General features: G+C 40.2%; 1 protein-coding gene across 7 annotated transcripts in view; it reads left to right on the top strand.

Annotated features, from left to right (window-relative positions):
- The window catches only part of GALNT9 (polypeptide N-acetylgalactosaminyltransferase 9), a 366,104-nt gene that overhangs the window by 248,612 nt on the left and 90,122 nt on the right, over nt 1-27,370 (top strand). For 2 of the 7 annotated variants that reach the window (XM_075770080.1, XM_075770076.1), the window contains one exon: nt 464-9,029. The exons of 4 other annotated variants lie outside the window; for them this stretch is intronic. In XM_075770080.1, coding sequence (XP_075626195.1) covers nt 464-610 — 147 coding nt within the window. In that variant the 3' untranslated portion in view covers nt 611-9,029. Of the gene's footprint in view, nt 1-463; nt 9,030-27,370 lie in introns of those variants that run through there. One more of the 7 variants, XM_075770079.1, reaches the window with a different exon arrangement.

The raw sequence follows: 27,370 nt of genomic DNA, 5'->3' as shown, positions 1-27,370 counted from the left end.
TACATGCTTGTAAATATTTTTATATTTTTTTAGTGTCTAGGCATTTTTGTTTCTAGAACTTTCTAGAATCTTTCTAAGAATTTTTAGATTTGGAGTTTTCAATTAAGTTTTAGTACTTTTGAAGACATTCTTACAGCTTCTGGGATCTCCTATGCCTTAAGGTCTGCAGGGATTCTGTAGTGCTTTTTAGAAATTTCTCTAGTGATTTCTGGGGAATTTTCTAGCAATTTCTAAATCTAGAATTATCCAGGAATTGTTTTGGCACTTTGTATGGATTGTCGAGCTTCTAGGAATTTCTAGCACTTTCTAGGGACTTTTATCACTTGATATATACATAACTTTGCAGGCATTTTATGGTGCTTTCTAGGGATTTACAGATCTACCACTATTTTTCTTCTAGTCTTTTCAGCTTTTCTATTCCTTCTTCTAATCCTTCTTCTTTTTATTTTTTTCCCCCCCTCAGAATGGTCCAATCATCAGCAGAGACACTGGCCGTTGTTTAGAAGTGGAAATGTCAAAGGATGCAAATTTTGGGCTCAGATTAGTTGTTCAAAGGTGCTCGGGGCAGAAATGGATGATTAGAAACTGGATAAAACATGGTCGACATTGACTGCTGGGGCTGAGAAGCTTCCTCTCCTGCCGTTGTCCATTGCTCGGCGTGCCATATCTTGCAAGGCATTTGTCTTAAAGCAAATTAGTTTCAACAGGACTTGGCTCTCAAGTCCTCCACAGTTGGGCATTGAAAGGCAAAAAAAGAATAAGGAAAAGAAAAGCAGACACGTACATGCCCTATACGACTTGTCCTTGCTCCGATAATGACCTGGGAAGCTTAACAAGAGTTTTCTGTTGATTTGGAAATCTTGTGATGATCAGAATACAACAGAAAAGTGGGTTCCTTAAGCTCTCCTAGAGGAATTAATAGATGGATGTTTCTATGAGGAGCTGAAAGGAGAGATCCCAATACTGCCTCATAAAGAGAGTTCTCTGATGGGTAGCTTTTTAGCTTTAAGTTATTGACTGGTGCACAACTCTATGGTGAATAATCACGTGCCTTTTTTATTGTACTTGGTATAAAAGGGAACTGGAAAAATCCTACCTTTTCAGCATGTCTGGTTCATTGTACTAAACAAGAAGATCTGTAAATAACACTGGAAATATAATATATGATAAATTTCAAGGTTGATTGTTTAGGAGTCTCTATTTCTAGAAAGAGACTGTTCTGCAAATGTTTACAGGTGGTTCTCAACCTTCAAGCTGCTAAAAAGAAGCATTTTAGAGACCTCTTCTAGTTAGACACAGGTAAATGCTGAACAGATAAAATAGACACCATTTTATTGCCACATTTCACATTTGTTGGCTGTAAAGGCATCACACCATAGCACTTGCATATTTAACTCTTCCGAGGCAGTAAATGTCCTAGTAGGTGGATGAATTTCAAGAGGCCTCGGTTGGCCCCCAAGCCCGGAGTACGTAAGTGCAAGGGTCCCATCCTGCAGCGCTGTGCATGCAGGTGCACTGTCGTGTTGTTCCAGAAACTGCCTGACAGTTGGATGCTCATCACTTCTGAAAAATAAGTTGACTGAGTTAGGTGTCATCTGTGGAATTTAACAACTGGAATCTTCCATTTTGTTACCCATCCTGTGAAAATGTCAAATGTGAGCAACTATGCTTTGTGAGCACTGTCCACACCAATTTCCAGTATTTGAAAAACAAAAAACCTAGTGATGAGAGGACAAATTAGAGCAAGAACGAACTAGGCAGCATATATAAGTAATGCTACGCTGAAATACAAATATTTTACTGTAGTTGACCTGTTGACAGCACCTTTGTGAACCTGAATTTAATAATGTATCCAGTGGTTCATGCAGTATCTGTGCACAGGTAGCCAGAGCAATGACGAGGCCTTATCCAAAAGGCTGTCAAAAGTTGATGACCACTGTCAACATCAGCAGGCTTTGGATGTGGGTCCATGGCTGTGCACAATGGCAGACAGCTTTTCGTTACAGAAGGTTCAGTTGTGCTGAAGGAGAGACAGAGATGGTATCTCTTAATGTCACTGTTTAATATTTTACAGTAATTTAAAAAAAAAAAGTTTTGTTTTACTGGGCCAGGAAAATAGGTAATTGCAGACACTGTGGTACCATGAATCTTGGTGATCTGTTTCTTGAAGAGCTTTTGCCATTCCTATTTCAAGGCATGCTGAACAAAATTAAATGGAAACAAAGTTAATTTTTCAAGGGCATGATATGTAATAAAATATTTACTTTTAACATGCAAAATCCATCAGTTCTTTTCAACTCTTGGTTCGTATCCAGAGAGCATATCACTATATTTTGCCCCAATTTTATTTTGAAACAAAGTGTGCAAGATGTAATACAAAGCAAATTCTCCTGAAGTTTATTTGTGGCTCATAGCTGATCTTTATTTGTGTTACATGGATCAGGTTATGCATGAATATATATATATATAAAAAAGAATAATTATGGGTGAGATTCTAAATATAAAAAATGCTTAAAATTCCATGTTTATGGTTAGTTGAACACGACCTCTTGAACAGTGTAGTAAGACCTGCAGGGAGAGGGAGCATCTTTAATAAAGCAAGCAATACAGTAAAAAAATCACGGACAAGCTCAGTATTCAAGCCTTCCTGCAGGTCTTAATCAGGTAGGAAGCTTCAGGCTAAATATAGATTGCGAACAGTTGCCCTGCATTTAACCTCCTTATGTTAACCTATTAGGCAATTTGAAAGGATAGTTACCATCTATGGAGCAGGTGGCGAACGCTTTGTAGAGGAGTTCTATTTGTAAGTGACTTTTCATCTTCTCTCCAGATACAATTTAAAAGGGAGAAATTGTATGAAAGCTGTGTTGTTCTTTTGTTTACCCTGATGGAGTTTTAGTCCGTGAAATATTTGGCCGAGGGAGACAAGAAGGCAAAAGAAGGGAAAGACGGTTTGACCAGGTGAGCTTTTTGGGGAGTGAAGGTGCAGGTCATTCACACCATTTGTAGTCTTTCCAATTAATAAGTGCTAACTATTTTATATGAAGATGGCTGGAAGTTGAAACGAATTATCTATCAGTGATTACTAAATGCCTAACTATTAGAGTATAAAGTTACTGTACTCAATAGAAGCAAATATGCCACGTGCTTTTTTTTTTTTTTGCTTTTGCTTTTTTTTTTTCCTTTGTCTTGAATTGTCAATCTACACTTGATCCTTGGTTAGCAATGGGGCAGCAAGCCTTTCAAATACTGGGTAAATGAAAAAGGAAGGCTGAATATTTGGAGGAACACCAGGTTTTAAATTTACCATCCTACAAGCAGTGTTGCATTTGTGGTTTAGGAGCTTTGAAGCTGAGGAGCCCAGATAGATAAAATCATAGAATCTTAAGGTTGGAAAAGACCTCTAAGATCATCAAGTCCAACCGTCAACCCAACACCACCATGTCTACTCAACCATGTCCTGAAGTGCCACGTCTACATGTTTTTTGAACACCTCCGGGGATGGTGACTCCACCACCTCTCTGGGCAGCCTGTTCCAATGCCTGACCACTCTTTTGGTTATGAAATTTTTCCTAATATTTAATCTAAATCTCCCCTGGCGCAACTTGAGGCCATTTCCTCTTGTCCTTTCGTTAGTTACTTGGGAGAAGAGGCCTACACCCATCTCACTGCAACCTCCTTTGAGGTAGTTGTAGAGAGCGATAAGGCCTCCCCTCAGCCTCCTCTTCTCCAGATCTGCATTTACAGGCAAAGATTTCAAGCAAGCGTGACAACCCTTCATCATGACACCACCGTAACGAATGTGAATTGGTTGTCTTCAGAATTTGGCTACTGCATGTTTTCAGTGCGCAGCGCAAAGCACTTCAGCGTGGTCAGTCTTGGCAAGCTTTAGGTGTGGAGGCCACAGGCTGCAAAAGACTTGCAGGAACCAGACTTGCAATACAAGAAGGAAAACAGATTTTTGTGATAGTTATGGCTCTGAGATTTACAGAATAATATAAAAGAGTTCAACTAACTCTTAAAGGTGGAGTTGGTATTTTCTGTGATTTTCTTTTTTTTTTTTTTTAAGATTTACTGAAACAATTTCTTATATTTGAAAAATACATCCGATGAATTCTTCTTACTTTAGTCTTTATTTGTCTGAACCACTGCTTTGGTTGTGGTATCAACATGGTGACTCTGCATGTGAGAGAGAGGGTCTTAAATATTTTCTCATAAAAGGAATAATAATTAAAAAAGCCTTCAGTGTTTTCTGTTTTAACCAAAGTGTATGGGTCTCTTATCAGTATTTCACCCTTTAGTATAATCTGAAGTCCTGCTTAACGTTGTTTTGAATTTTCAGTCTTGTTTCCCACAGTTCAGCAGTTCAGATATTATGAAAGGTATTTAATATAGTGTAACATGCCTTGCAGAGAAAACTCAGATCAGAATCTTCAATTGGTATTTTGATATAAGAGATTATGGAGTTAAATACTAGGTCCTAGGACAGAAAAATAAAAGGTGAGAAGGAACATCACTGCTGTCAAAAGCAAACCAGTAAAAAAATACTTTTGTAAGCATGTCAAGAACTCTTAAAATTAGTTTGAGTGCTTTGCAGAAGAAAAGCCCTATCTCCTTTGAGAGCTATAAACTATTTTCAAAGTTGAATTTATTCTTGGCTTGATTAAAGCCATTTGTTTCTCAGTCAAAATTGTCCTCTAGCTTTACTGGCTCACTGTTTCCTGAAGCATGCTAACCTCCAGTAGAAAGCAACCAAGAGAAAGGAGAGCTAACGCAGTTGGTGTTGAAGGACCCAATGGATTCCACTGCAATTACAAAAAGATCTATGTTGTCCTCATCCCTGAGGCATGAGAACTCTTCAGTACTGTCCCGCAACCAAAAAGCTAAACTCTGGTTCCACAGAAGTGATCTAAGACAGAAATACGGAAACAAACAACAGTTCTTCATACGTATTCTGAAAGTGTTGAACAATCTAACTCATTTTGATGAATAATTTGTGGCTTGGCGCATCTGAAGATCAGGCCTTTGCAGTTCTTTGGAAACTGTTTACGTTTCTTTTCATCAGCATGTTCCTTTTTAAAATCTGTGGTCTAGTAGATGAAAACCTCACTTACCGTGTGACAAGAGGTGTAATCTATCTGACACAGGACAGCTGAAATTTTAAGTACTTAAGCCAGAGCTAATAAGATTTAATGAAATAGCACCAGTCCTAATCTGTTCTTTAGATCAATTACACAGCATGTAATTCCTTCAGTATCCAGGATTCATTTGAAATGGTTCATTAACAGCCATACTAAAGCACATTATGGCCTGTTTAGGGACCCAATGTGTTGGGTTGTAAGAACAACTTTAATAGAAGTTGGAGTTCAGAGAGTGTTTGGCATATTATTATTCAGTTAGGAAACAAAATACCTTTGATTTTTTTATGAAAGGCTTTGGGAGGAAGAACAACTGTCAGAATTCACTTAATTGAAAATGTTTCTAGCAATGATGTTCCATTTTTTGACTGCTGCTATTTTGACTTTCTCCTTCCTGCTGCTAATCAAAGTTGATCGTGCGGTCATGCTACAGACAAAAGGGTATTGCAAATTGGAGGGACTAGCTAACAAGCTGGATAGAAACCAAGGAATCATCGTATCTTCACATGTCTCTAGATCTGGATGCCCCCAAACTAAATTTACGTTCTCTCTGGTAAGAAGTTCAAACTTAACACATTTTTGTGTTGTTTCACCAGGAATATACCTATTCAAGAGACCACTGTAGTGTGTACCTCTAAATCATATTTTCGAAGATACAATTTGATTTTTGTGTGTGTGCAACATTAGTGGACTTAATGTGAGAGCTGTCATTACTGAATGCATGGAAAATACATTAATTGGCACCATGATCCTCTGCAGTACGTGCACCATGCATTTATAGCTTCCCATGTGGTAACAAGGATATTCTTGAAAAACTAATGCACTGAGTGAGTTCTGCTAGAGGTGGAATCTGCTTACCGAGTGAACTAAGGGAGCTCAACGAGTAAACACTGAAATTATATAGATAATAATTCTCAGTGAATCTGGCACAGAGCACATCAGTATTTACATCTTCTAATTAAATATGTTTTTTAGCTTCAGCTTCTCTTAATAATGTCCCTATTTTACTCTGATAGCTGTTGAAAATACCTTGTCCCTATAAAGATCTGGGATGCTTATGCCGTGCGAAGCCTTTAGCTGCGTCTTTACAATGCCCCAGCCATCAAAGGCATTAGCAAAAGAGATTTACAGTGGCTTCTTTAGTACATTGTAATGGATTTTAGAGAGGTTTCAGAAAATACATTGACTTATATTACAAATGAGTTAATGATATGTAATTAAAGTATTGAGTTCATGGGTTGCAGTAAGTAAAAACAATGTTTTCTTTGCCCAAAAATATTTACTTATAAATACCCCAGTGAAGTGATATATGGCAACCTGATTTTGAAGAACAGAATTTCTGAATCAAGGGCATTCTTCAAAGACATATAGAAGCACTTATTACTTTTCATAGGGTTACAGTTTTCTATTGGCCATCAACAAGTATTTCCCAGTTTTCAAACTCTTTGTATTAACTTTAATTTAAGAAAACAATGCAGCAATTGGAAGGCAAGTTGTGACTGCAAATTATTTTTCATTGTGGCGCATCATCAAATCAATTTGTATTTACACTTGAAAAGTTAATAAATTACTATGCATTTTACTGCTGACATGAGCTGCATTTTTTATTACTGTACATTTAGACACCTTGTACTTAAAATTTAAAGTTGTTGCACAAAGGAAAACTAGAAAAGCAAGGTCCGTTTGAAAATTTAAATTGCACATAATCTGTTCTGAAAGGTAGTCAGCCCATTTTTGAGATGAGCACCGCACACCGCAGCAGATCACAAGCTGTTCTGTGCACGTCAGATTCCGATTGCATTGTGACTGTCGGACCTGAGGGAAGGCTTGTCTTCCTGTCCCCGTACAAAGACATACTTGCGTAATGCTTGCAGGTACTGATCCACACAGCAACACAAGCTCTGTTCTTGTCAGGTCCTGCGGGACTAGTAAGTGCTCCACAAGAAGCATTCAAACATAGATTAAAAAAATTCCCATAAAAATTTCTGACCTTGCAATCACCATTCCTGGAATCATTGAACCATGGGGAAAAATATGCCATCGAACCACAGACAGGAAGCTGATGATGAAAGTGTTCTCTTTCTAGGAGTTTCACACTGGAGCTATGTTTTAGCAATTCAAACGTGTAAGAGCACAATTGATGTGTCGTTGAAATGTTACTGTTCTAAAGAACACTCCTGCAACCAAAGAAACAGAACAGCTTCACCTTCCCAAATTGCCTCGTTAATACAAAGGACTATAGGATATCCCACACCCTATATCACCTATATCAACAGAGAGGCCAGATTGGCAGATGATATAAAATGTCATTGCTCTACTGCAGCCAAGGAAGTTGTGGGATCTATCCTAATTTATACCATCTATAGACCAGGTCTGTTGCAACTGATGATATCGCTATTGACTGGATTTTTTTTTTTTCCCCGCTTCCAAAGTCATTTTTATCTGCCCAAAGGTAATAGAAAGGGATATGAAGTGCTTATGAACTCCTGACTATACTGTCATACTTCTACCAGAAGTCTATGTGGCCCAGCACCTCATCATTGAAAACAGTCAATAATTGATGTTTGGAAGAATGAAATAGGAGACAGGGAAAGCATAGGATGATCCTTTCATCGTCTATCTCCCCCTACTTTCAAAAGGGAAGGACTTCCCATGCCAGAGGCTATACACACCAACCCAACCATTAGATTTAATAACTACCGTGGGCCTATGTGTATCTAATCCACTTACACCTCTGGAAGTCACGACATCCTGTTGTAATAAATAGCACAATTGCTGTGAGTCAGTATCTCTGCTCTTCATTCCATAGGATGCCCTGTAGTTCTCTTATGGTGAAAAGCTGTGAATAACTGCTGCCAACTCTTTTCTAAAACCCTTCTTAGTTTGACCTCTGTCAGCCTCTTTTAAAATATATTTCAAAACTGATTGAATGTCACGCTTTTTTGGTAATCGCTAGCAAACAACTTCGTAAAAGCGTGAGCAAATGCTCTGTGTCATGTATGGGTTTGGGTGATAGCGCGGTGAGAACTGGTCGGGTTCTTAAACTGCTCAGCAGTACAAAACATATGTTACTGGTTTTAACATTGATTTTTAGATCTCAGCCAGCCTGTTTCTCCTCTGTTAATGTGTATGCACAAAGTTTGCAATTTGTGGTCAAATTGCACAGAACATCTAAGAAAGGATCTGACACCTTCTTGCATTCTTCCCTACCCTGCTCCTCCTGCTAGGAGCCTGCAGGGCCCACCCATGGGTTACAGTTGCATGACCAGGCTGGACATATCTCTGTGCTCCTGCCTCTCGTGCTCACCTCTGCTTCAGCTGAATTAACTCGGTGAGACCTGAGTGCACAACGTTTTTCTTCCCTGACTTCTACAAGTACAATGACTATACAAGTCGAAGAGCAGCTGTTAAGCGATTCCCTGGTTTATCCGGAGCAGGTAGGGTTGGCTGTAGTCTTCAGGTGGGCAACACTACAATTGGCCTCAGAAGGAATAGCCTGACACAGCCTTGGCAAGTTCAGCTCCATCTCCAGGATCAGTCTTTTTTAGGGTGAGGTATTTCTTTGTAAATCCACGCTGAGGACTCTCTGCGGAAATGCTGCTCTGTTGCTAGCTGAGGTATTCTGTGGACTTAATTTCCTATTATAATCAAGCCAGCATTTCTTGGAAAGAGAAGTGTCACCTTTAAAGGTACCATATGCTTGCTAAAATGAATGTTCTGTGAATAATATCCAACAAAATTAGGTTCATGTAAATATTTTGTCAGCAATTCTGCATCTGACATTTGTACTACAGCAGTTATCCTGTCTCAAATTTTTCAGTGTGAAGAATGTATATCATGAATGTAGCCACCCCTCTTCTTTTTTTTGATCAATAAATCTTCATGAATCAACTGTGAATCATGTATATGTGCCTATAACCAAGCACTAAGTAGCAGTGATGATGATTCTTCAACCTATAAATCACTTGGTCATTTTTTTGTTTTGACTGTCTGTAGTTACTGTAATACAGCTGAGCACCTGTGTGTGTTAGACCTGTCTTTGCATCCTGACTGGTTATCTGGAATTTAAAACAAGAAAATGAGCCATTTTCTTGTCTGTAACATTGAGGTAAAAGCAAACACACACACACACACAAACCTCTCTTTATGCTAGAATTTATGCAACATTCCTAACCTGTGAACAAATCCAAGAACTCATTTTGGTGCCTAAAACCACCTATATGCCTACACACCAGCAAACAAAACTCGTCCCATTTCATGCAAATTTAGCGCAACATTTTTCTGGACCGTGTTCTTCTTATCATAAGCTCACTCTTTATTGCTTAATCATATTTTCTGACTTTCCCTTTAGGCTGTTGCCACCTTCCTCCATCATCTTATTTCCCTAATGCAATTGTATAAATTATTTTTTTTCAGATGTCTTACTAATATAGATGACCTGCATTGGAAAAAGGAGCCTTTCTAATTAACAAAAATAATTCTGCCATTTACAGAACTTAGGGGTAAAGGTGAGAGACCAGCAAAGGGCTGTGACATTCATTAGACCAGGTACACAATTTTTGAGAGTCTATTATTTGTTTTAGAAAAGCCAAGCAGAACTTTCTAACAGCCCTTACCTTGCTGACAACGGAGCAAGATACCACCCTCCTTGGGTGGGCCCAGCTGGCACAAAAAGTTCTTGAAGAAAAGATTGTGGTTTAGTGTTGTAACTTGATGATAAGGGGAGGCAAGGCCTGTCGGGATTTCCTTGACCTGGAAAAGTGGGAATTAAACGTGAGAGACTGAGCTGCAGTGTCCAATCTGGAAAGCATGAACCAACATACAGCAAGTCACTAAGTGATCGGGCCCTGGCTTCTTTACATGAATAACTCAGCTTTAATAAAGAGATTTCAATCAGGATTCAGGAAATAGTCTTCTGCTTTTGCAGTTTATTACAGTGAAATGTGTCTAATCTGTTGACAGAGCTCCAAAACACACACGGGTTGGTGCTGTGGTGTGTTAGCAGTGAAACGTTTGCCAAAAGCTATTGAAATTCTCAATGTACTTTAAGTGCTGGCATTCTGTGCAGAAAATGGTGCCACCTATCAGCAAGAAGGAGGAAATTAAACAGCAAAATGATCCATTTAAAATGAAGAAACTGCTATTTTCATTGCAAGACCGATGGTTTTGTATTAAAAAGCAATTAGCAAGATGTTCAGCCTGTTCGGGATGATTCTGGGTAAATGAGGTGCTGACCTGGCTGGCCACACTCGTGCTGAGAGGAGGGCTGGGCTGGGCAAATGCTGGCTCTTCTCGTCTGGCTGGCCAAAGGGCACTGAGTTATGAGGAGAGAATCTGCATCAAGGGTGAAAAATGCAAGTCAAGCAGATCGGCTGAGGTCCAACGCACTAAAGGTAAGTAGTTACATATTTTTGATAATCTAAACCTAAATAATTTTGGATCCAGCTTCTCTCTTTTTATATGGTATAGGTCATTTTGAGTCACCCTTGAGAGCAGAGTGTAGGCTCATTAAGTGACACAGGTATTTTGAAAATGTTTTTCCTTCTTTGGAAAGGTACATTTTGAATGATTCTGTTGGAGTTTTTGTTTAAAATACTCGCAATACATCCTAGGATGTCCAAGCCATGTGTTTCCCTCACAGTCTCAAGCTATCATAATACTGAGGCCCAGGGTACTGCATTGTGCCACCTCCTTTTTTCTGAACAGAAATGAAGTTCAAAGCTTCAGCGGGCTCCTGAGGGGCAGTGAGGGATTTATGTTGTGTTCAGCCTTATCAGAAAAAAGTCAGGACACTTTTCATCTCTTAGGAGCCTGCTTTATGTTTTGATCCTGGAGCCAAAGCTCCTTTCTTAAGTCTGAAACAGCTACAGAGACCCTTTTTGCTATCCATCAGGCCAGAGTGACATAAGGCTGTTGTTCTTCTTTATACCAGTGCTTCACTGGGTGTAGTAGAAGGGAACTCTGTGTAACTATCAGACCTATTTAAAACCTCACAATTCTAAGGTTTTTGAAGGACTTTCTTAACTTCTTTGCCTGAGCACAAGGCAAAACAATGGACTTCCAGGTTTGGGTTTTTTTTCTTTCTTTTCCTTTTGAAATGCATTGATAAATGTGGCCAAAAATTTAGTCTGAGGTAAATCTCCACAGCTCCACCATGTCTCACGTTCTTTGGTAGACCAGCAGAGGATTCATCTCAAACTAGTAGAAAAATGCTGGCTGCTCAGAAAAACAAGGCTCCTAATTAGTTGATTTGTGCCAGGCCTAAGCCCTTCATGGGAATTTGGAGGTCTAATGTGTTTATTGCGCTCACAAGGACCAGAAGGTATCAAGCAAACTTGGCAACTCACAGCACTGAGGAAAAAGATAAAATACAGGTTTTAGGATTTGTTTTGTTATTGTAAGCATGAGAATCAAAGAATTGTTGAAGTGACAAGCATATAAAGTAAGCTAGTGCTCATAATTTCTCTTTTGAAACGTACACTCCAGTTCCTTCAAGCATTTCATAGTGAGAATTAAAATCTAAAGAGTGAGGCACAAAAGTAAGCTATCAGAAGCCTATCACAGTATCTGTAGGAATTTCTGAGTACTGATGTGACTCTCATTGTTATATATCTGAAAGTGTCACAGGCACTAATGAACCTGTTCCTGCAATTTCTTCGTATCTTCCCCCTCACAAAGAGGGGAACTGCAGTACAGGGAGGATAGGGACTGAATTTATCCTAGATGGTTTTAAGCACTTAACTGAGGAGCACGTTAGGCTGTTCATCACTCACGGCTTTGGAAGGAACAGAGGCCCCATGAGCAAATAGCTCTTTTCTTTTTCCTCTTTCCTTCTACCTTTCTCTCCAAAATCTGAGTTCAGGGTCTAAAGCCACCAAGGCAAAAAGCCTGGCTGAAGTCAGTAACGAAACAGAGGGGTGAATATCGTGTGTCTTGAATGAAGCAATGACAAGACGTGCTTCCTCCTTTATTCATCCATGCAGGTAAAACCGGCTCGTGATCTTCGGTGGAGTTGTTGGATTTAATGCTGAGCAGATACAGTTAAGCTATGGGGAAATATCATTGAATGCAGCATGGTGGGTGACAATGTGCCCCCTCAGACCCACGGTTAAGCGTAATGGTAACTTGCTGGCCTCCAGAACAGCTACTCCACATTTACACAGTATATTTATCTCAGGTCACTTCTACTTCAGTGGGGGTGGTGTTTGAGTAGCATGTCACCAAATCCCTTCAAATCTTCCTCTAAAAGTAAGTGTCATCTAGGGAGAGTGGTTTTTTCAGGAGCAGCTTCAGTTTTATCTTGAGGTGGAAGTCAGCAGATGCTTCTTTGGATGCTGGTTCTAAATCAGTTTTTATGATTCTATTTCTGCCATCATTACTCCAGATTTCCAGTCTTGCTTTTCACCATCCACAGCAGTTTCTCTGTCCTACAATAAATTCAAATCACACTCTTTATATCCAGGCCTCCAATCTGAACTGCTCAAGCTAAAAACTTCACAAAGAAAGAAGATTAGCACTGGAATTTAAACAAAGGAGAGGAAAAAAAAAACCAAAACCCAAGGAGGGAGGTTTCCAGATCTACCTAATAATTTATTTTTCTATCCCTGTAAGCATGCAGCTGTTACAGGTAAGAAGATATATCTAAGTCTGTGCTGCTGAACGTGGAAAAAGTTTGTCCTCAAGGAGGCTCTGTGCACTGAGATGTCTGTTTTATGGAAAGACATGGGGAAGGAGCTGAACTGTAAAAATTTCTGTTATTTTGCCATCTGGAGAGAGGCAATTTTCCCACCTCAAATTCTCCTTCTGTTTTCTCTTCATACTTTCCCTGTTTCTACTGCATGCTGAGCTTGGCTGAGCTCGTGTCCTGCTTTGTGGGTTCTGAACAGGGGCAACGAGCTTTCCTGGAGGTGAAAGTGAGCTGGTGGACAGTGGGGGGTGTGACACACACTATATATTCCACAGGGGAAAAGGCTCAAGGGAATATACACATGGAGTGGGCCCCAAAGTGTTTTAGTCAATGTAATTGGAAAGAATACTGGGTATGAGTAGTAGAACTAGAGGCATATAAGGGCTGAATTTTCCATGGGCTTTATGCTGTACTGTACATATTACTAAGAGACATTCTGAAAAATCCTCCTCCTCCTCTTGTTAATGCGTTGATGAAATCTGATTCCAATAAAAGGATCTGATTTACCCTGTGTGTATATAGCAGTGTGACACATCATAGAGCTTTCATGTCACAAAAGTGTATAGGAGCCTAACAGTAGAAGAGCATCAGCACCAGCATCAGCAGTGGAAAAGGAGAAGAGTGAGTGGATTTTAAACTATTTTCAATGTCTTTTTATGATCTACACCTCCACCACCTCTCTCTCCCTCCCTCCTTCCTTCCCTTCCCCAAGGTGAGAATCATGCTGCCAGAACTAAGAAGTACTGTTCTAGTGATGTTTTGTTGTACCTTATCACATAAAACAAATGTTTTCCAAAAGCTTTCTTACATGAAGGCAATGAAGTAACTCTAATCTCCAATGTGTAGCCCAGGCTTACAGAAGGGCAAAGAGGACTCACTTTGGCTTGGATGGCATTTATGGTCTGCAAGCAGCTCATGGATAGGAAAAGGCAGCATGCTGTTCTCTGTAGGGTGTACAATCTGAAACAATTTTATCAGAACTGCTTAGATAGAAATCTTAATAAGCTGGAGTTAAACAACTGTGTGTTTTTATCTTGGAGGCAAAAAAAATAAAAGAAATAGTACATTTAAAATTCACCATATGCACAGTAACTTGCAGTAGTAATTAAATTCTCACAACATCCTTTCACAGTACCAGGCAGAGCATATTGGCTTAGGTTGACCTGGTTGTCGAGTGTGAACCAAAATGATTTCTAACAGCAATCAAATACATTTTGAAACGTGCTCATAAAAATGCTAGCTCAGAGGCTCAAAGCAATAATGATTCATGTATTAGCAAATGAACCTGTTCTCTGCAAGCTAGCCCCTGAAAGGTAATAAGGGATCAGTCCAAGGAAAAAAAGAATATTTATTAAGATGCTGAGAGGTAATATTTTGTGATGGGAGTTTGGGGTGACATCTATTCAACATCAGTGGAATAGCTATGGATTGAGGCATTGGACTGGACTCTGGAAGCCAGGCTCTGCCATGGATGCTTTTATCAAATCTATATCCACTGAGCGGTTTAGGTAATGTAATAGCCAGAAGTCCCTCTGTCCCTGGGTGGTACCCAAGGTTACTCCATGTACGAGCAAGGCTGAGATGTAGAGAAGGTGAGAAGAGCTATCCTCCGCCTCCTGTGCTGTGAGGATGCCTGCTGGCTGAACCGCTCAGGTGAGGCAGGAAAGGCTTGTGTCCAAGTCCTAGCACTTTTCAGATAAGTAACAAATCTACCTTCTACTACGACTGCTGGATATGTCCAAAACCAGACTCTGAAGTGATTGTGAATTAAAAAAACCCCAAACCCACAAACAAAAAAAATATCCCCAGGAGCCTAACAACATGAGCAGTGGCCAGACACCTCCTTTCTTTCTTGTTTTGACCATGAAATGGCGTCAGATGCTCCCTCCTGTTATATCCCCCCCTGGCATGCTCCTTGTGCTGATCCTGGTGCTCAGGTAGGGCCCCTGGGACCGGCACGCCGACACTGGTGAGCCGCAGAGACGTGGGGTCTCGGTGGCCCCTGGGCCAGGCTCTGCCATCGTTTGTTCCTCTGCTCTCAGGCAGGGTGGAAACTGTAAGGGCATGGGAGCAAGCAGCATGGAGAGACAATCAGTGAGGACTTGGGTATTTTATGGGAGCAGGAAAATCTCCTTAAATAAATATCTGTACAGAATCCCCACTCTGCAAATTGGAGATTATAGTCCATTTTATCCCACTGGTTTTAATTTGTTGCCAGAGGCCGCTCAGCTAACTGGCATTTAGTGAATCAAGGGATGAAGGGGACGACAATATGGCTTGCAGACTTCAGAGAGCTGTGACCTTTCCAAGCACAATGTATAAAATCTGCCCATCTCGCTTACAAGCGACGAAATCTGGGTGCTGCAGGCAGAAACCAGCAACTCCATCACTGCCACCATCTGCAAAATCAGTACCTCAGTGAACTCGGCTGCTGCCCTCAGCCTACCCTGGCACAGTGGGGGAGGCTGAAAAGCAGGGGTGTACCTCAGGGTGTGGGGGGGCACAGTTTGAACCCTGCTCTGAGGGGCACAAGCCCTCAGAAACCAGGCCTCCAGCAAAAGGCTGCAGAGGGCTTTCTCCTCAGGATGGAGGAGCCTTCTGTGCGGGCCGCAGGGTGCTGTGCGGCCCCTGCACCCTCTGTCCTGTCCCCTGAGCAAGTATGAGCTGGCCGGGGGTAGAGCCGGCCGCCTCGTCACGGTGTCCCTGTGCGGGAAGGCCTCGTGCCCTATAGCAGGGCAGCCGCTCTCCCCGCCATGCTGCCGCCTCAGCGGATGGAGCCCCGGAGCAGGCGGGGAAGCTCCGGAAGGGAGGGGCGGGCGTTTGGGTCCAGGCTGCCCTCAGGCCTCAACGGAAACGGGAAGAAGGGTTGTTTTTTTTTTTTTTCCCCTGGCATACACACCCCCAAAAAGGGCAGCCTCAGTGAGCCTTTTCTTCAGGGTGGGCTGACACCTCCCCTGAGGGGGAGCTGCGCTGGGGGTACTGGGGCTCCTCAGAGCGGCTGCTCACCAGGGAGAAGCTGGAGACGGCCCAGGCGGCCTTTCCCTCCCCAGGAGCAGACCTGGCACAGCAATGGCCAGGCAGCTGCTTTCACACAGTCGAGGACGCTTTCTGGTGAAGCACCGAGCACTGTGGTGTAGGAGGCAGAAAATCTGGGCAAACAGACTTCATACGTTATAATGGCTCGTAGTCTCCTCGGTGTGTGTGCTAGAGCAGTCTTAATGCACCTCATACATTGAATCCACTTTTCCAGCATGCAGATTTATTTATTTTCCTTTCTGAAGCCCATGTGTGTCTCTGTTCATAATGCTATTTTATGCCTCGTGTAATATCCCTTTTATTCCCCTGCAGTCACATCCGTGTTCTCACAGGTGCTTTAGATGCAAAGCGATGTTTAGTCAAAGCTTCAAGAAAAAGGAAAAAAAAATTATTCTCCCAAAAAAACCCCAAAACATTTGTGATGGTTTCAAACAGCGAGACAGCAACCTGATACCGGCAGAGCCTGGAATTTTCTCACATGAGATGCTGCTGTGAGATCTGAGGCAGAGATTTAATCAGGACTAGGGGCAGCTATCAGAGCAGGCTGTCATGCCTAGAAAACCTCAAATTATGCGCTAATTATCTACCTACACTGCCAGGGAATAAATAACTAATAACTTCAGCTTACTGTGCTGAAGATAATTCTAGTTGTGACAAGTTTGCAGGCTGTAGGTTTTTTTCAAGATGTGTTGGAGGTGCAATAATTAGCAGTGGTTTTGTTGGGAAGGAGTGACTGGGTGGCCTTTGAGTCCCTTGGTCCCCGGAGAAGCGAAGTCAAAGCTCAGGGCGGTCATCTTGGAGGAGTGAGCGACTCTTGGCCACTGCCTAACTCCTGAAAGGGCTGTGTGATGATGTGTGGCCAGATACCTGCTTTTTTCTACTCCACTTTCTTGCTGTGCAGCATTACGTTTAATCACAGGAAAGGAAAACAGTTCCAGGGAAACAGGCTTTGTCCTCACCTTGTCCTTGCAAACGAAGGAAAATGCTGACAAGAAGATCCTTTTTGAGTCGGGGCGTTAGAAGTATTGTTCAGAGCTGTACATTTCTGGAGCTGTGATCAAACTAGATTATGCTAATGCATGTGAGTGAAAAATAATGCCAGAAAATGTTTTAAAATGGATTGATTTATCTCTCAGACCACCTTAGAGCAATGGTCTGTAAAAAAATTAAATCCAGACATTTTGTCTCCAAAGGGCTTTCTTTTTAGAGAAGAGGGTTTGACCCTGTACCCTTCAAGTATGCTCAGTTTTTACTACCTGTGACACTAGCATCTCTCATAGCCTTAGTTATACCTTGCAGAAATACCAAGAAGAAATAAGAGGCTTTTCCTTTGTTGAAGCTAGCTGACCCTCGTTGGTATGGCTATTGCAATTTTTAATAGCAATTCCGTTTTCCATTAAAATACCATTTTCAATAGTAAACATAGTAAAAATGGTTTTCAAAAGTTTTTTTAAAACTTGTAAAAATACCATTTTTAATTGCAATTCTCGTCCATCAAATAAAATCAGAAGTGGCTGCCACAGTGAAGAGGAAGGAGCACAGCCCGGATCCTCTGCCTAGTTATTCCTGTTGCATTCATACACTGTGCTACCCTCCTATGTTCCCTTGTCTAACCCCGAAGCAGATCCCATCAGCTATCACCTTCCACCAGAAATGAAGGTTAATCCCAGAATGGACATGTGGGCCCACATGAAATTAATTCTGACCTTTCGCAGTCTAAGCAGTAAGCCTTCTTGAGGGCCTGGGGGAAGGGAACAGTAGCGTTATCCCCTTGGTCCTGATCACCAGAGCAGTTCTTGATACTGGTTCACCAATCTCTCTTGGTGAGTTTATGATGATGGCAGAGTTTCATAATCAACTGTAATTGCATATTCAGTCTGAGCTTGGGAGCGCTTTGCTTTTTAATAATGCCTTCCTGTTTATAAATACACTTGAGGTACCATATTGCTGCAGAATGTTGATTTGCTTGTGTTAGTAATCACTTTCTTCTTCTGAGACTGAAAACTAAACCAAAGTCAGGATTAGCATGTCCAAAGATGATTTTTAATTAAATAATTGAGATGTCTCATGTGAGATGAATTTAGTCTCTCATTGTCTCTTTAGCCTTAAATGGAGACTTGTTTATAAAGAATTTGAGAAGGGGATGGATATAGGTAGTTATATTGTTCCAGCTTTGAGTGGATACTGAGATTTTTTTTTTTTTTTTGTTAGAGTTCTTAGCATGTCATTAAAAAGTTTTGAATCAAAGTTTTTTAAAACTGAAAAACTTACAAGCTTTTAACTTAAAAACAAAGTGAGGATGTTGAAGCTAAACATGTGAAGCTCATGGAAAATAAAGTACTTGGTTTGGGAGCGGGGAAAAAAAAAAGGCCAGAACACCACTAACTTAAGTCTTTCAGAACTATGGAAAGTCAGACTGGAATGTCCAACAGAAAGGACACACACCTATAAAATGCCTTTGTATCCTTGAATCTGCGCTTTTTTTTTTTTTCCCCTTTGTCTAGCAGAAGCAAGCAACAGCAAAATTTCACTTATTTGTTGGGTATGTAGAGATTTTTTTCTTGAACAAAATGATCTTGTCAGTACTTCCACAATGAGCTGGTAGTTGTGTATATGTATGCTTTATATTTGGCTCGGAAACTTCAATGATTGAACAGTTTGACATGGGAAGAAGGTACCACCTAGACGTTTTGAAAAATATTTTACACAAGACCTGCAGCACCTTTCTCTTTGAACTCTAAGCACACGCTGTGCTGCCCTGAGCCCTCGTGTGACTCTAATGACGTTACTCAGCTGAGCAATCTGTATCGGTAATGGTAGCGCTACTGGTGCCCTTCAGTGACAGCAGCCTTTGGCTCCCATCAGAGTAGGTCACTTTACGTCAGTCAGAATCTTATTGGTGATGGCATACGTTCAAAGATAACAAATCTGAGAAAGGAGAAGGAGAAAAGAAAGCAATCTATTATTTCAGCTGGGGTGTGCATCTTTTATTTGGTATTAAGAACAAGAATGATAATGACAACCAAAGTACCATTGTGTTCCTGTGTACCCGAATTTGGTGGCCAAAGCAGCTGGTAGGCAGGGATTGCAAAGAAGAGAAGATGTAGCCTTAAGCAAGGAATGAACCAAAGATACTTCAAGTACATTCTTTTTTTGCTCTTTACCTGAGCAAAGAACAAGGTGCCACTACCTTCTTATTTTCAGCAGTTCTTAGGCCTCCAACACAGGAGACAGATAAGCTGTCAGAAGTGAAACTCAAAGGCTTAAACCTCAAGCCCATCGTGTTGCGACTGCTGCATTGAAATGAATAAACTGCATTTAGTTGCTTGCCTGAAGACTGAGGGGAAGATGCCTGAGTTTGTCCAGCAGTAAAATATATCCAGAGGGGCAAAAGGCATTACCTGGAGTGCCTGCATCGTGCTATGCAACTGTTCTTCATCTGGAAAGCCCAGGTTTCTGTGGATAAATCCGTTACTGAATCTGCGGCCTTACTGGAATGGTTGTTTCTGTAGGATAATTTATGCAGTCAAGGATTTTGTTGCCTTAGCTGTACAGAATTGAGTACATGATGAATCTAAATAGCCTCCATCTCTTGCATGACAATGTAGTCTTTCTCATTTCAACATCAAAGTACAGTGCTTCTCCATACCAATATGAGTGGAACAGCCAGTCATCAAAATAACTTTTTGGTTTAATTAAAAGAGAGAGTGAAGCCTATACCTCATTATCTTTCTTACAGCTTTCAAAATAAGGAGGTCTTCTTTATGGGATTCTATACAGGTCACTAAGAGTTATATGAGGCTCTTTGTGCTTTGTGTGTAAATGTGGTTTGCTTCTCCTCGGGCTCAGAGGCAAAAGGCTGAAATCAGTCAGAATCCTGGAGGTGTGAGCCTGAGGGACCATGGTACGGTCAGTGTGGCCCAGCTGGCTGTACGCTGTACTAGACTTTTCGCTGCACCACTTTTATTTTTATTTTAAGCATTTGAAATGAGAGTTTGTTTGCTTGCTTCTTTTAAAAAGTAGAAAAAGTAGCAGGTTTTCCATTCTAGGAGTTCTGTGTTTGTTTTGCTCAAATACAGGGGCTGCTGGCAATAAGGGAAAGTATGAAAAGAAATGTGAAATTAATTAAATTGACACTTCAAGAAAATACCTATATTGTTGCAATCCTCAAAGCAGCAGCATAAAGCAAAGTTATGACATTTTGCCAAATGTTATTTTTTCATGAGTGAAGGAAACCAAGAGGTTTTGCTAAACTCTGAAACTCGGGGATTTGGTTTGATACAGATTTTGAGCGTAGGAGAGAGGGTTTGTTTGTTGAACTGCATGCAGCTTGGACATACTTCTCCTTTCCTGTAGCTCTCAAAGAATGAACTAAGAAAAATGGCAGTTTTTTAATGAATTATTATTGAGACTTGAATTAAAACTCTGACATACCTGGTTTGTTTGATTTCTTTTGAGAAGTACAGCACATGCTATGAAACTCATACGAATCAATTCCAGTTTTTAAGGATCCCAGGTGTTATTAATTAGATCTGAAGGATATTTACCTCTTATAGCCTCTGTTTAGGTTTGTTCATCTCCTTTCCTAGATCCTCCTTCTCGCTGTTTTTAATTTGGAATGATTAGCTGAAGCTGGTGAGTTTTGTTAGCACCAGGAATAAATCTATCTGGATTTGAGGAGGAAGGGAAGTAGGGAAAGAATGAGAAATAGAAGGTAAACAGATTAACATATCTAAGACCGACTGACTATTCCTAACTTGCAAGTCGTGGTTTAGGTGGGTGTTTTTGTTGTTTTGGTTTGTGTGGGTTTGTTTTTTCTTTTTTAACACTACCTGTTGAACGTTGTTATCTTTTTTTTGTACATAAGCATTCTTAACATTGAAATTTAGAAGCCCATACTCTGCTCTTACTTAGGGGTAAACAGTATCTGTTGGGCAAAACTTGCTCCTGTGCAGAGGAATTAGTGCAAGAGTTCAGACCTCAAAAGCAGGGCAGTAGAAGCAGATGGGTCTTAACACTGGCCTTGTATGCAGGGGTGAATTTTATCCATGCTTCATGTGTTTGGAGACCCGGATTTGTCCTATAAAGTAATGAGAAGAATGGCCCACAGGGGAAACATTATCGATTGCTTCCTCTGCCCTTCAGTGATAAATATTGCATGACTATCTGTTCATCCTTTGAATTAAAGGAACAATTCAATATCCATTTTGGTTTTCTACACTGTGTACCAGTATGACAAGCTCTTTCCTAGTCTTCATGAAAAGCAAAATCCAGAGAGGTTTCTTCTGAATGCTGGATGACAAATAAGGGAGTAATGCCTTCCACAGGAATCTCTTGTGCTTGGCCATTCTATATATTGTTATGATTTTCTTTTTAATTTGATAGTGGAGAACATTTCAAAGCCATTAATGTAGGGCGTAATTTTATACCTTGAATGTGTTCTCACCTTTAGGATCCCCAGGTCAGCTCCTGAAAAATGTAAGCTATGAACACTTGGATATGTTTATTTTCTCTGCGTGCACATTTGCAAGCACAGCTGCAAAGTCCTCACCTGCAGGCGTGCTCTCTTGGAGCTTTTCAGAAATGTATTGGCAGAACAAAAGCAAAACTCGTGCTTCCAAACCCCAGTTCTAAGCTGCAAGTAGTTTTTTCCCTTTAGAAAAATCTAAAGGATCTTGATGATCTCAATGAGCAAAATCAATACAATTAAAATTAGGGTGTTTTTTACTTCCCCAGAATATAGGTCAGCTACTTAATCTTAAACCAAATATTTCATTCTTCCACAACCCTCCCTCTGTAATTCCACAAATTGGTATGAATAATCCAGATTTTTATACTCAAACAATATGCCACAAAATTTCTCAATTATTTCCATACTTTGAAGCTCAAGCAGCTAAAAATATATAGGGCACTGGCAGGTGTTTGTCGAAAGCCACCATCTCACAATTTCACTGCTTACTATGTTGTATTTGAATTGTGCTTGTAAATTTTCACCAGTGGGTCCTTTGGGCAAGGGACCTGTTTGACCTCTGGGTGCCCAGCTCTGATACCCGGCTGTGACCCCCATATATTTTCCTTTTATTCTTCCATCCTGTGTTGCACTGCATGTTATTATGCCATTCTGGCTAGGTTCTTAATACCATCCACACTGATTTCTAGGACATAAATGTCGGACGTGGTCCGTATGTCATTGTGATCTAGCCCTTCTCCACTTGCTGAGGTTAACGACAGACTCTCGCAATAGAGCTGGGGAGGAGCGTGATAGTGATAGCAGCGCACCGTTTCTATGGTCTGTCCTTTCCCTAGGAGAGACAGCAGTGATGCATGTGAATGATCAAACCCTATAGAAAGAACATAAAAAGACTTTAAATAGGTGTTGGTTGATGTTACAGTAGATGGCACCGTTTATACTCACATACGGCAAATAGTACTCACCCAGAGCCCACTGTACTTCACTGTGGTCTATTTGCACTGGTCCAGCTCACGAGAGCTGATTTATTTCTTGCAAATCAGCCCAAAGAGAAAGGAGTCCAAAATGTATTTAATGCATCAGTCTTCTTTTATGCAGCTCATTATAGCCGAATTTTAATAAAACAGAAATATTCAGCGTTCCTTTCCCCACTGTTACAAATTGGCCGCTTTGGAGGTACTGATTTACTGCAGCTGTGACTGCAGTCCCTTCTTCATGAAATACAGCAGCTGATAGAAGCTGAGCATACATTGCACTGGTATTGCTGATCTGGTTTATGGCAACTGCACACTGTGTTCTAATTTCATGTCCACTCATCAGCTTTTGTTTATGCCATTAGACTGGGGCTCCAGATACCGGATCCAGTCCAAGCTCCTGTGGAAAACTGCTCCCTAACCTTTGTCCGGCTACTTTTTCCCAGTGTATGTCAACAGTGAAGTAGGGAAAATGCAAATACTTTGTAAAGCAATTTCAAGACCTTGGAATAAAAATGTAAAAAAAAAAAAAACCAAAACCGCCAAAAAAACCCTACAAAACAAATCAACAAACCCCAACCCACATAAAATGCTGTGTTGTGCACTTCTGGAGGCTGGGGGAAACTTATGCCATATATTCATTATACATATGTTCTTTCATTTGGTAATTAGAATACAGATATCCAGAGATAATAGGAAGGGAAAATATTTCAGCTATGTTATATCCCAGTGTGTTGTTTGATAAGGACGAGGACTCAGCATTGCTAGATGAATTTTTAACAGCAAAATATCATTTTGGGAAATGTTAGTTGAAAGAGAGGACTGTAATATTAATCTTGGGTTCGTTGTGTATTTTTATCTTGTCAAGAATTTGTGAGGAAGAAAATATTGTACTTCCCTATTATGCCATGGAAAAATACAATATTTAGAAGCTTAAAAATAAATTTGACTTCACTTAACATAAATATTTCTTTTCTGCTGAAACTGTTTTGCAGAGTATAGCATTACTGAGCAGAACCTCTGTTCTGGTTTTTGCAGCTCTGATCTGTTGTTTTGTTCTGGAATTTTTTGTTAAGGAATTGTTCTTAAAAAAAAAAAAGTAGCACAGGTGCTATAAAAGAATGCATTGCTCACCTTAGTGACGTTTGGTATTTTTCAAGGTCTGAGGTTCATTATGCAACTCTATTTTAATTATTACTTTTGTACTTTTTAAACTATGAAGGTGCAACTGAAAGAATTTGAGGATTTTTTTCTGTTGGTGTTTCTTTTTGGGATGCTTGAAATGTTTCATTCCATTTTTCTTTGCAGTCCTTGTGGTATCCAGTAAATAATGGAATATTTCTGCCTTATAAAATGCTCAAGAGTTACTAGTGTTGCCAGATAGCACAATTAATTGCAAAATTTTCTTGAGGAAAAAATTGGATTATTTAATTTAAATTAATGCACCTAAGGCTTGTCATACAGACCCTTGCCAAAATTGAGCATAATCACTTAATGTACGAGATGTGTGTGAGACAGAGGACCCGATTATTAAGTAAGAATTTGTCTATAACTTCAAACTCTTCAACATTTTTCTGGCATACTATTTGTGCATGACCACACCTTAGTTTGAGAAGAGATTCTTTAAGTTGTGGCTTCAAATGTCATTGACATCAATTTAAAACTAATAAAAGAAATGCAGAGAATATTATCCCCTGAAATGTTCTTCTATTTCCTCATAATTAAAGGTTCCGGAGTAAACAGGCATTTAGAGACATAAATCAAAACCTACCTTAAACCAGCAAAAATACACCAGGTGAATATCCTTTACTCTCAGTAACCCTTTGAAAAACAGGAGGAGGGGGAAAAAAAAAGCTAATAAATTGATTTCTGGTTCATGTATACCTATCAAGAGTGTTTTGAAGGGCTGAGCCAAAGCAATGAAGGGATAACTGTAGGATTTTTCCACTCTAAAGAATTGTATTAAATGATATATCATCATATTTAACCAAAATATGTGGAAGTGATTGTATTCAGTCTGTCACTTTGTCAGTCATTCCCAAGATCGTTATTGCAGGACACCTTTTTTTTTTTTTAACCTAAGCTCGACTCCAGAGAGAAAAGAGAAGGAATATGAAGAACCAGAAGCAGAGAAGAACTTAGAGAAGCAAGTGAGGATTCCACATTGGACCTTGCCTTCACCTTTGGCAATAACTGGTTAGGATCCAAAATGCCTAGTTAGTGGTTGGTTAGCTTTATTTACTATTGCCATCAAGAAAGCATTTGCATTCGCTGGTTGGTTTGTTTAAATTGCTTTAAGCAAGTGTTTAGGAAAGACTCAGACCAGGACATATGTACGGTTATTTCTCTGAGTAAGGAAACTTTGCACACTTGTTACAATGGAGAGCTGTTCCCAGTTCTCCAAACCCACACATTGTTGTCATATGCTACGCAAGTAGTAGCGTTTGGGCTGTATGCTTTCCCACTGCCACAGCAGCAGCACTTTGGACCACAAGCTCACAAATTTCTGTAGCAGTACATCAAAAGCAGTCCTTGACTATTGTATCGGCTGTTGCATTTGCAGTTCTAAACAGCAAGAAGCATTTATAGTTAATAATTATATTTTATTGTAAGACTAGCAGTTACAAAGACAGACTGTTTCTCCAATACTGCCAATGCTGTTCCATCTAGTGAGAATGTATTGCCATGGCAACCAATGGCATTAGTATTTTTTTAAAAAGTAATTAAACTCTCTAAGTCAATTTGCCCTTACTTGTCAGATTAGGAAATAGAATGTTGTTTATTGCTTTCTACTGAAGCAATGAGGTAGCTGGGAGAGCCAGCAGGATTGGAGCTACCTGAGATACCAACTCTGCAAGCCTTTTTGTTGATCAATTATTCTTTTCCTAATATGTGGCAGGTATGGGGAGGCTCAGTGATAACTTATGAATACTTGTGTTCCAACTGGATCGGTAAGGTGTTTGCTGGATGGGGACATACAGTTAAATACAAAGACTTTGCTGTGTGACTAGGTGAATATACAGAAGACCAGGATGTGTATGTGTGAGCATGATACAAAACCCAGAATCTTTGCCAGAACTGTTAGTGGAATGAGACTGACATCCCTGATTTAAGCTCTGCTTTGCTGCTGTCAGATTTATTTACCAGCCCTCATATGCTGTAGAATATGAAATCTGTTTCCAAGGCATGGAATGCCCTGAGAAATTAATGGAGGGAAGGGACCAAGCCTGGTCAACTCTTGCAAAACACATGGATCTGAAAAGTACCCAGTTCCCTTTTCTGTAGCAAGATGCACAAACATTGTTGGCTGCTCGGAGCATTCTGTGTTCAGAGCCAGCTTTGGGGATGCCCAGAGCATATGGACCAGCTGCAGAGCAGGATGGGAGAGGCCCATTTCATTCCTTCTTTGATTTTGCTTGATTTTCCTCAAGTCACTATATGCTTTTCCCCATCCCTGTCAAACCACATCTTAAAAACTACGGCCATCAGCCATCAGATCCTAAGAAGTTTGTTTTAGCTACACTCCGCTTGTGCCCTTTAGCTCAAAAGAGAATGAGTCTCCAGCAGAAGAAGGAGGAAAAAGCCTCTTAAGTGTTTTCATTTTCAGCTGTGAAAAGGCTCTGCTTAAGCATCAGAGACAGAAGCAACAACCCAAGAAGCTGCAGAAAGTTTAAAGCAGTCATTTTTTTATTGGTTCTGCTCTTTGCTATTCCACTGAATTAATATGAAAGAAGATAAAAAGAGATCTTTGTAGTATATTTGATATCTTGTTTTCTCTAGTACAACAGAAGAACCACACAAGTAACTTGTTTTATGTTTGGTGGCTGAAAGTGGAAACAAATTTTATTTCAGATTTGCCTGAATAACAGATTTCAGTTTTGCCATACCAAAGTGGGTTGGAGACAAATAGTCTTGGTTTAGAAGGAATTTTCTTATTGCTGTGATTTCTTAATATAGCACTGAACCAGCTTATTAAAAATTACAAAACCTGCTTATTTTTTTCCTTGAAATGTAAATTTTTCCTGCTACTTAATGAGTAACATTAACTTGTCCAAACTTTGTGGTATTTTTGTTTTCTGTGAATATAAGTTAGGAAAAAAAAGTCGTCGGAAAGTTAGGAAAAAAAGTCGGGGGAGGAAGGGAAGAGCCTACAAATAAACCTCTGAATTCTTTGTGTTTGTATTGAGTTCCTATCATATTGTACGTCTGAAGGGTTATTTGCATGTTCCCAGCCTACGACAGTTATTCCCTTCTGTCTTCACGTATGCTGATAGATGATACATGTCGGGGCTCTTTCCAGTGTTTGTTATCTTTGGACTGGTCTCAGTCCTGAGGGGCTGTCTGGGTGTCTCACCTGAAACCGCTAGAAATGTGTGAAAGCATAATTAGATCGATCTACTCAATGCAGGTGCCTTTTTAATTTACTGTTGTGAATATGGAGCATTTTCATGATGACAGTCCCTCTGACAAATCAGAGTTTACAAATTATTTTCAAAGCATGTGTTTGCTGGCTTCCTGCGCAGATGAGTAATGAAGCAGGAGAGTAGTCTGCCACCGCTTTTTATTTTCTTCCTTCCCTCAAAAGCCTGGTTAGCTGATAAGAAAGCAAGAGGGCATTTGTCATGTGGGCTGTGGCTTCCCAAAGTGAAGCAGCTCACCTCTACACGTGCTCAAAACCTTTGGGGAGGTAGGGATGGGGGAAAGGCTCTGCAAGAGTTCAGTCATGCTTGCACTTGGAGCAAGATTAGAAGAAGGGATCTGGCACCATCCCTGTATATCCCTCGGCTATTAAAGTGGGGAAAGAAATAAGAAGAAAGCAATAATGATAGGAGTCACAGATATAAAAAGACACAAATAAGAAGGAGTGAAATATAATGTAATTTGACAGCAATGAGGAAAATACTGAGAAATCTATCACATCTATGCTCGTGGTGTTAGGAAGGCACAGAGCGTGAACTCGAAGTACTTTTATGCAAAGGCTATAGTAATGAATTCCAATCTTGCCTGAGAGCAATTTTTAAGATAAGTACAAAGGAGAGTTTGGAGTATTGATTTTTTTAAAAAA

The sequence above is a fragment of the Balearica regulorum genome, chromosome 17, assembly GCF_011004875.1.
Source record: "Balearica regulorum gibbericeps isolate bBalReg1 chromosome 17, bBalReg1.pri, whole genome shotgun sequence".
Classification (NCBI taxonomy): Eukaryota; Metazoa; Chordata; class Aves; order Gruiformes; family Gruidae; genus Balearica; species Balearica regulorum.
The sequence above is the reverse complement of the archived record's forward strand: the minus strand, read 5'-3'. Positions and strand labels throughout refer to the sequence as shown.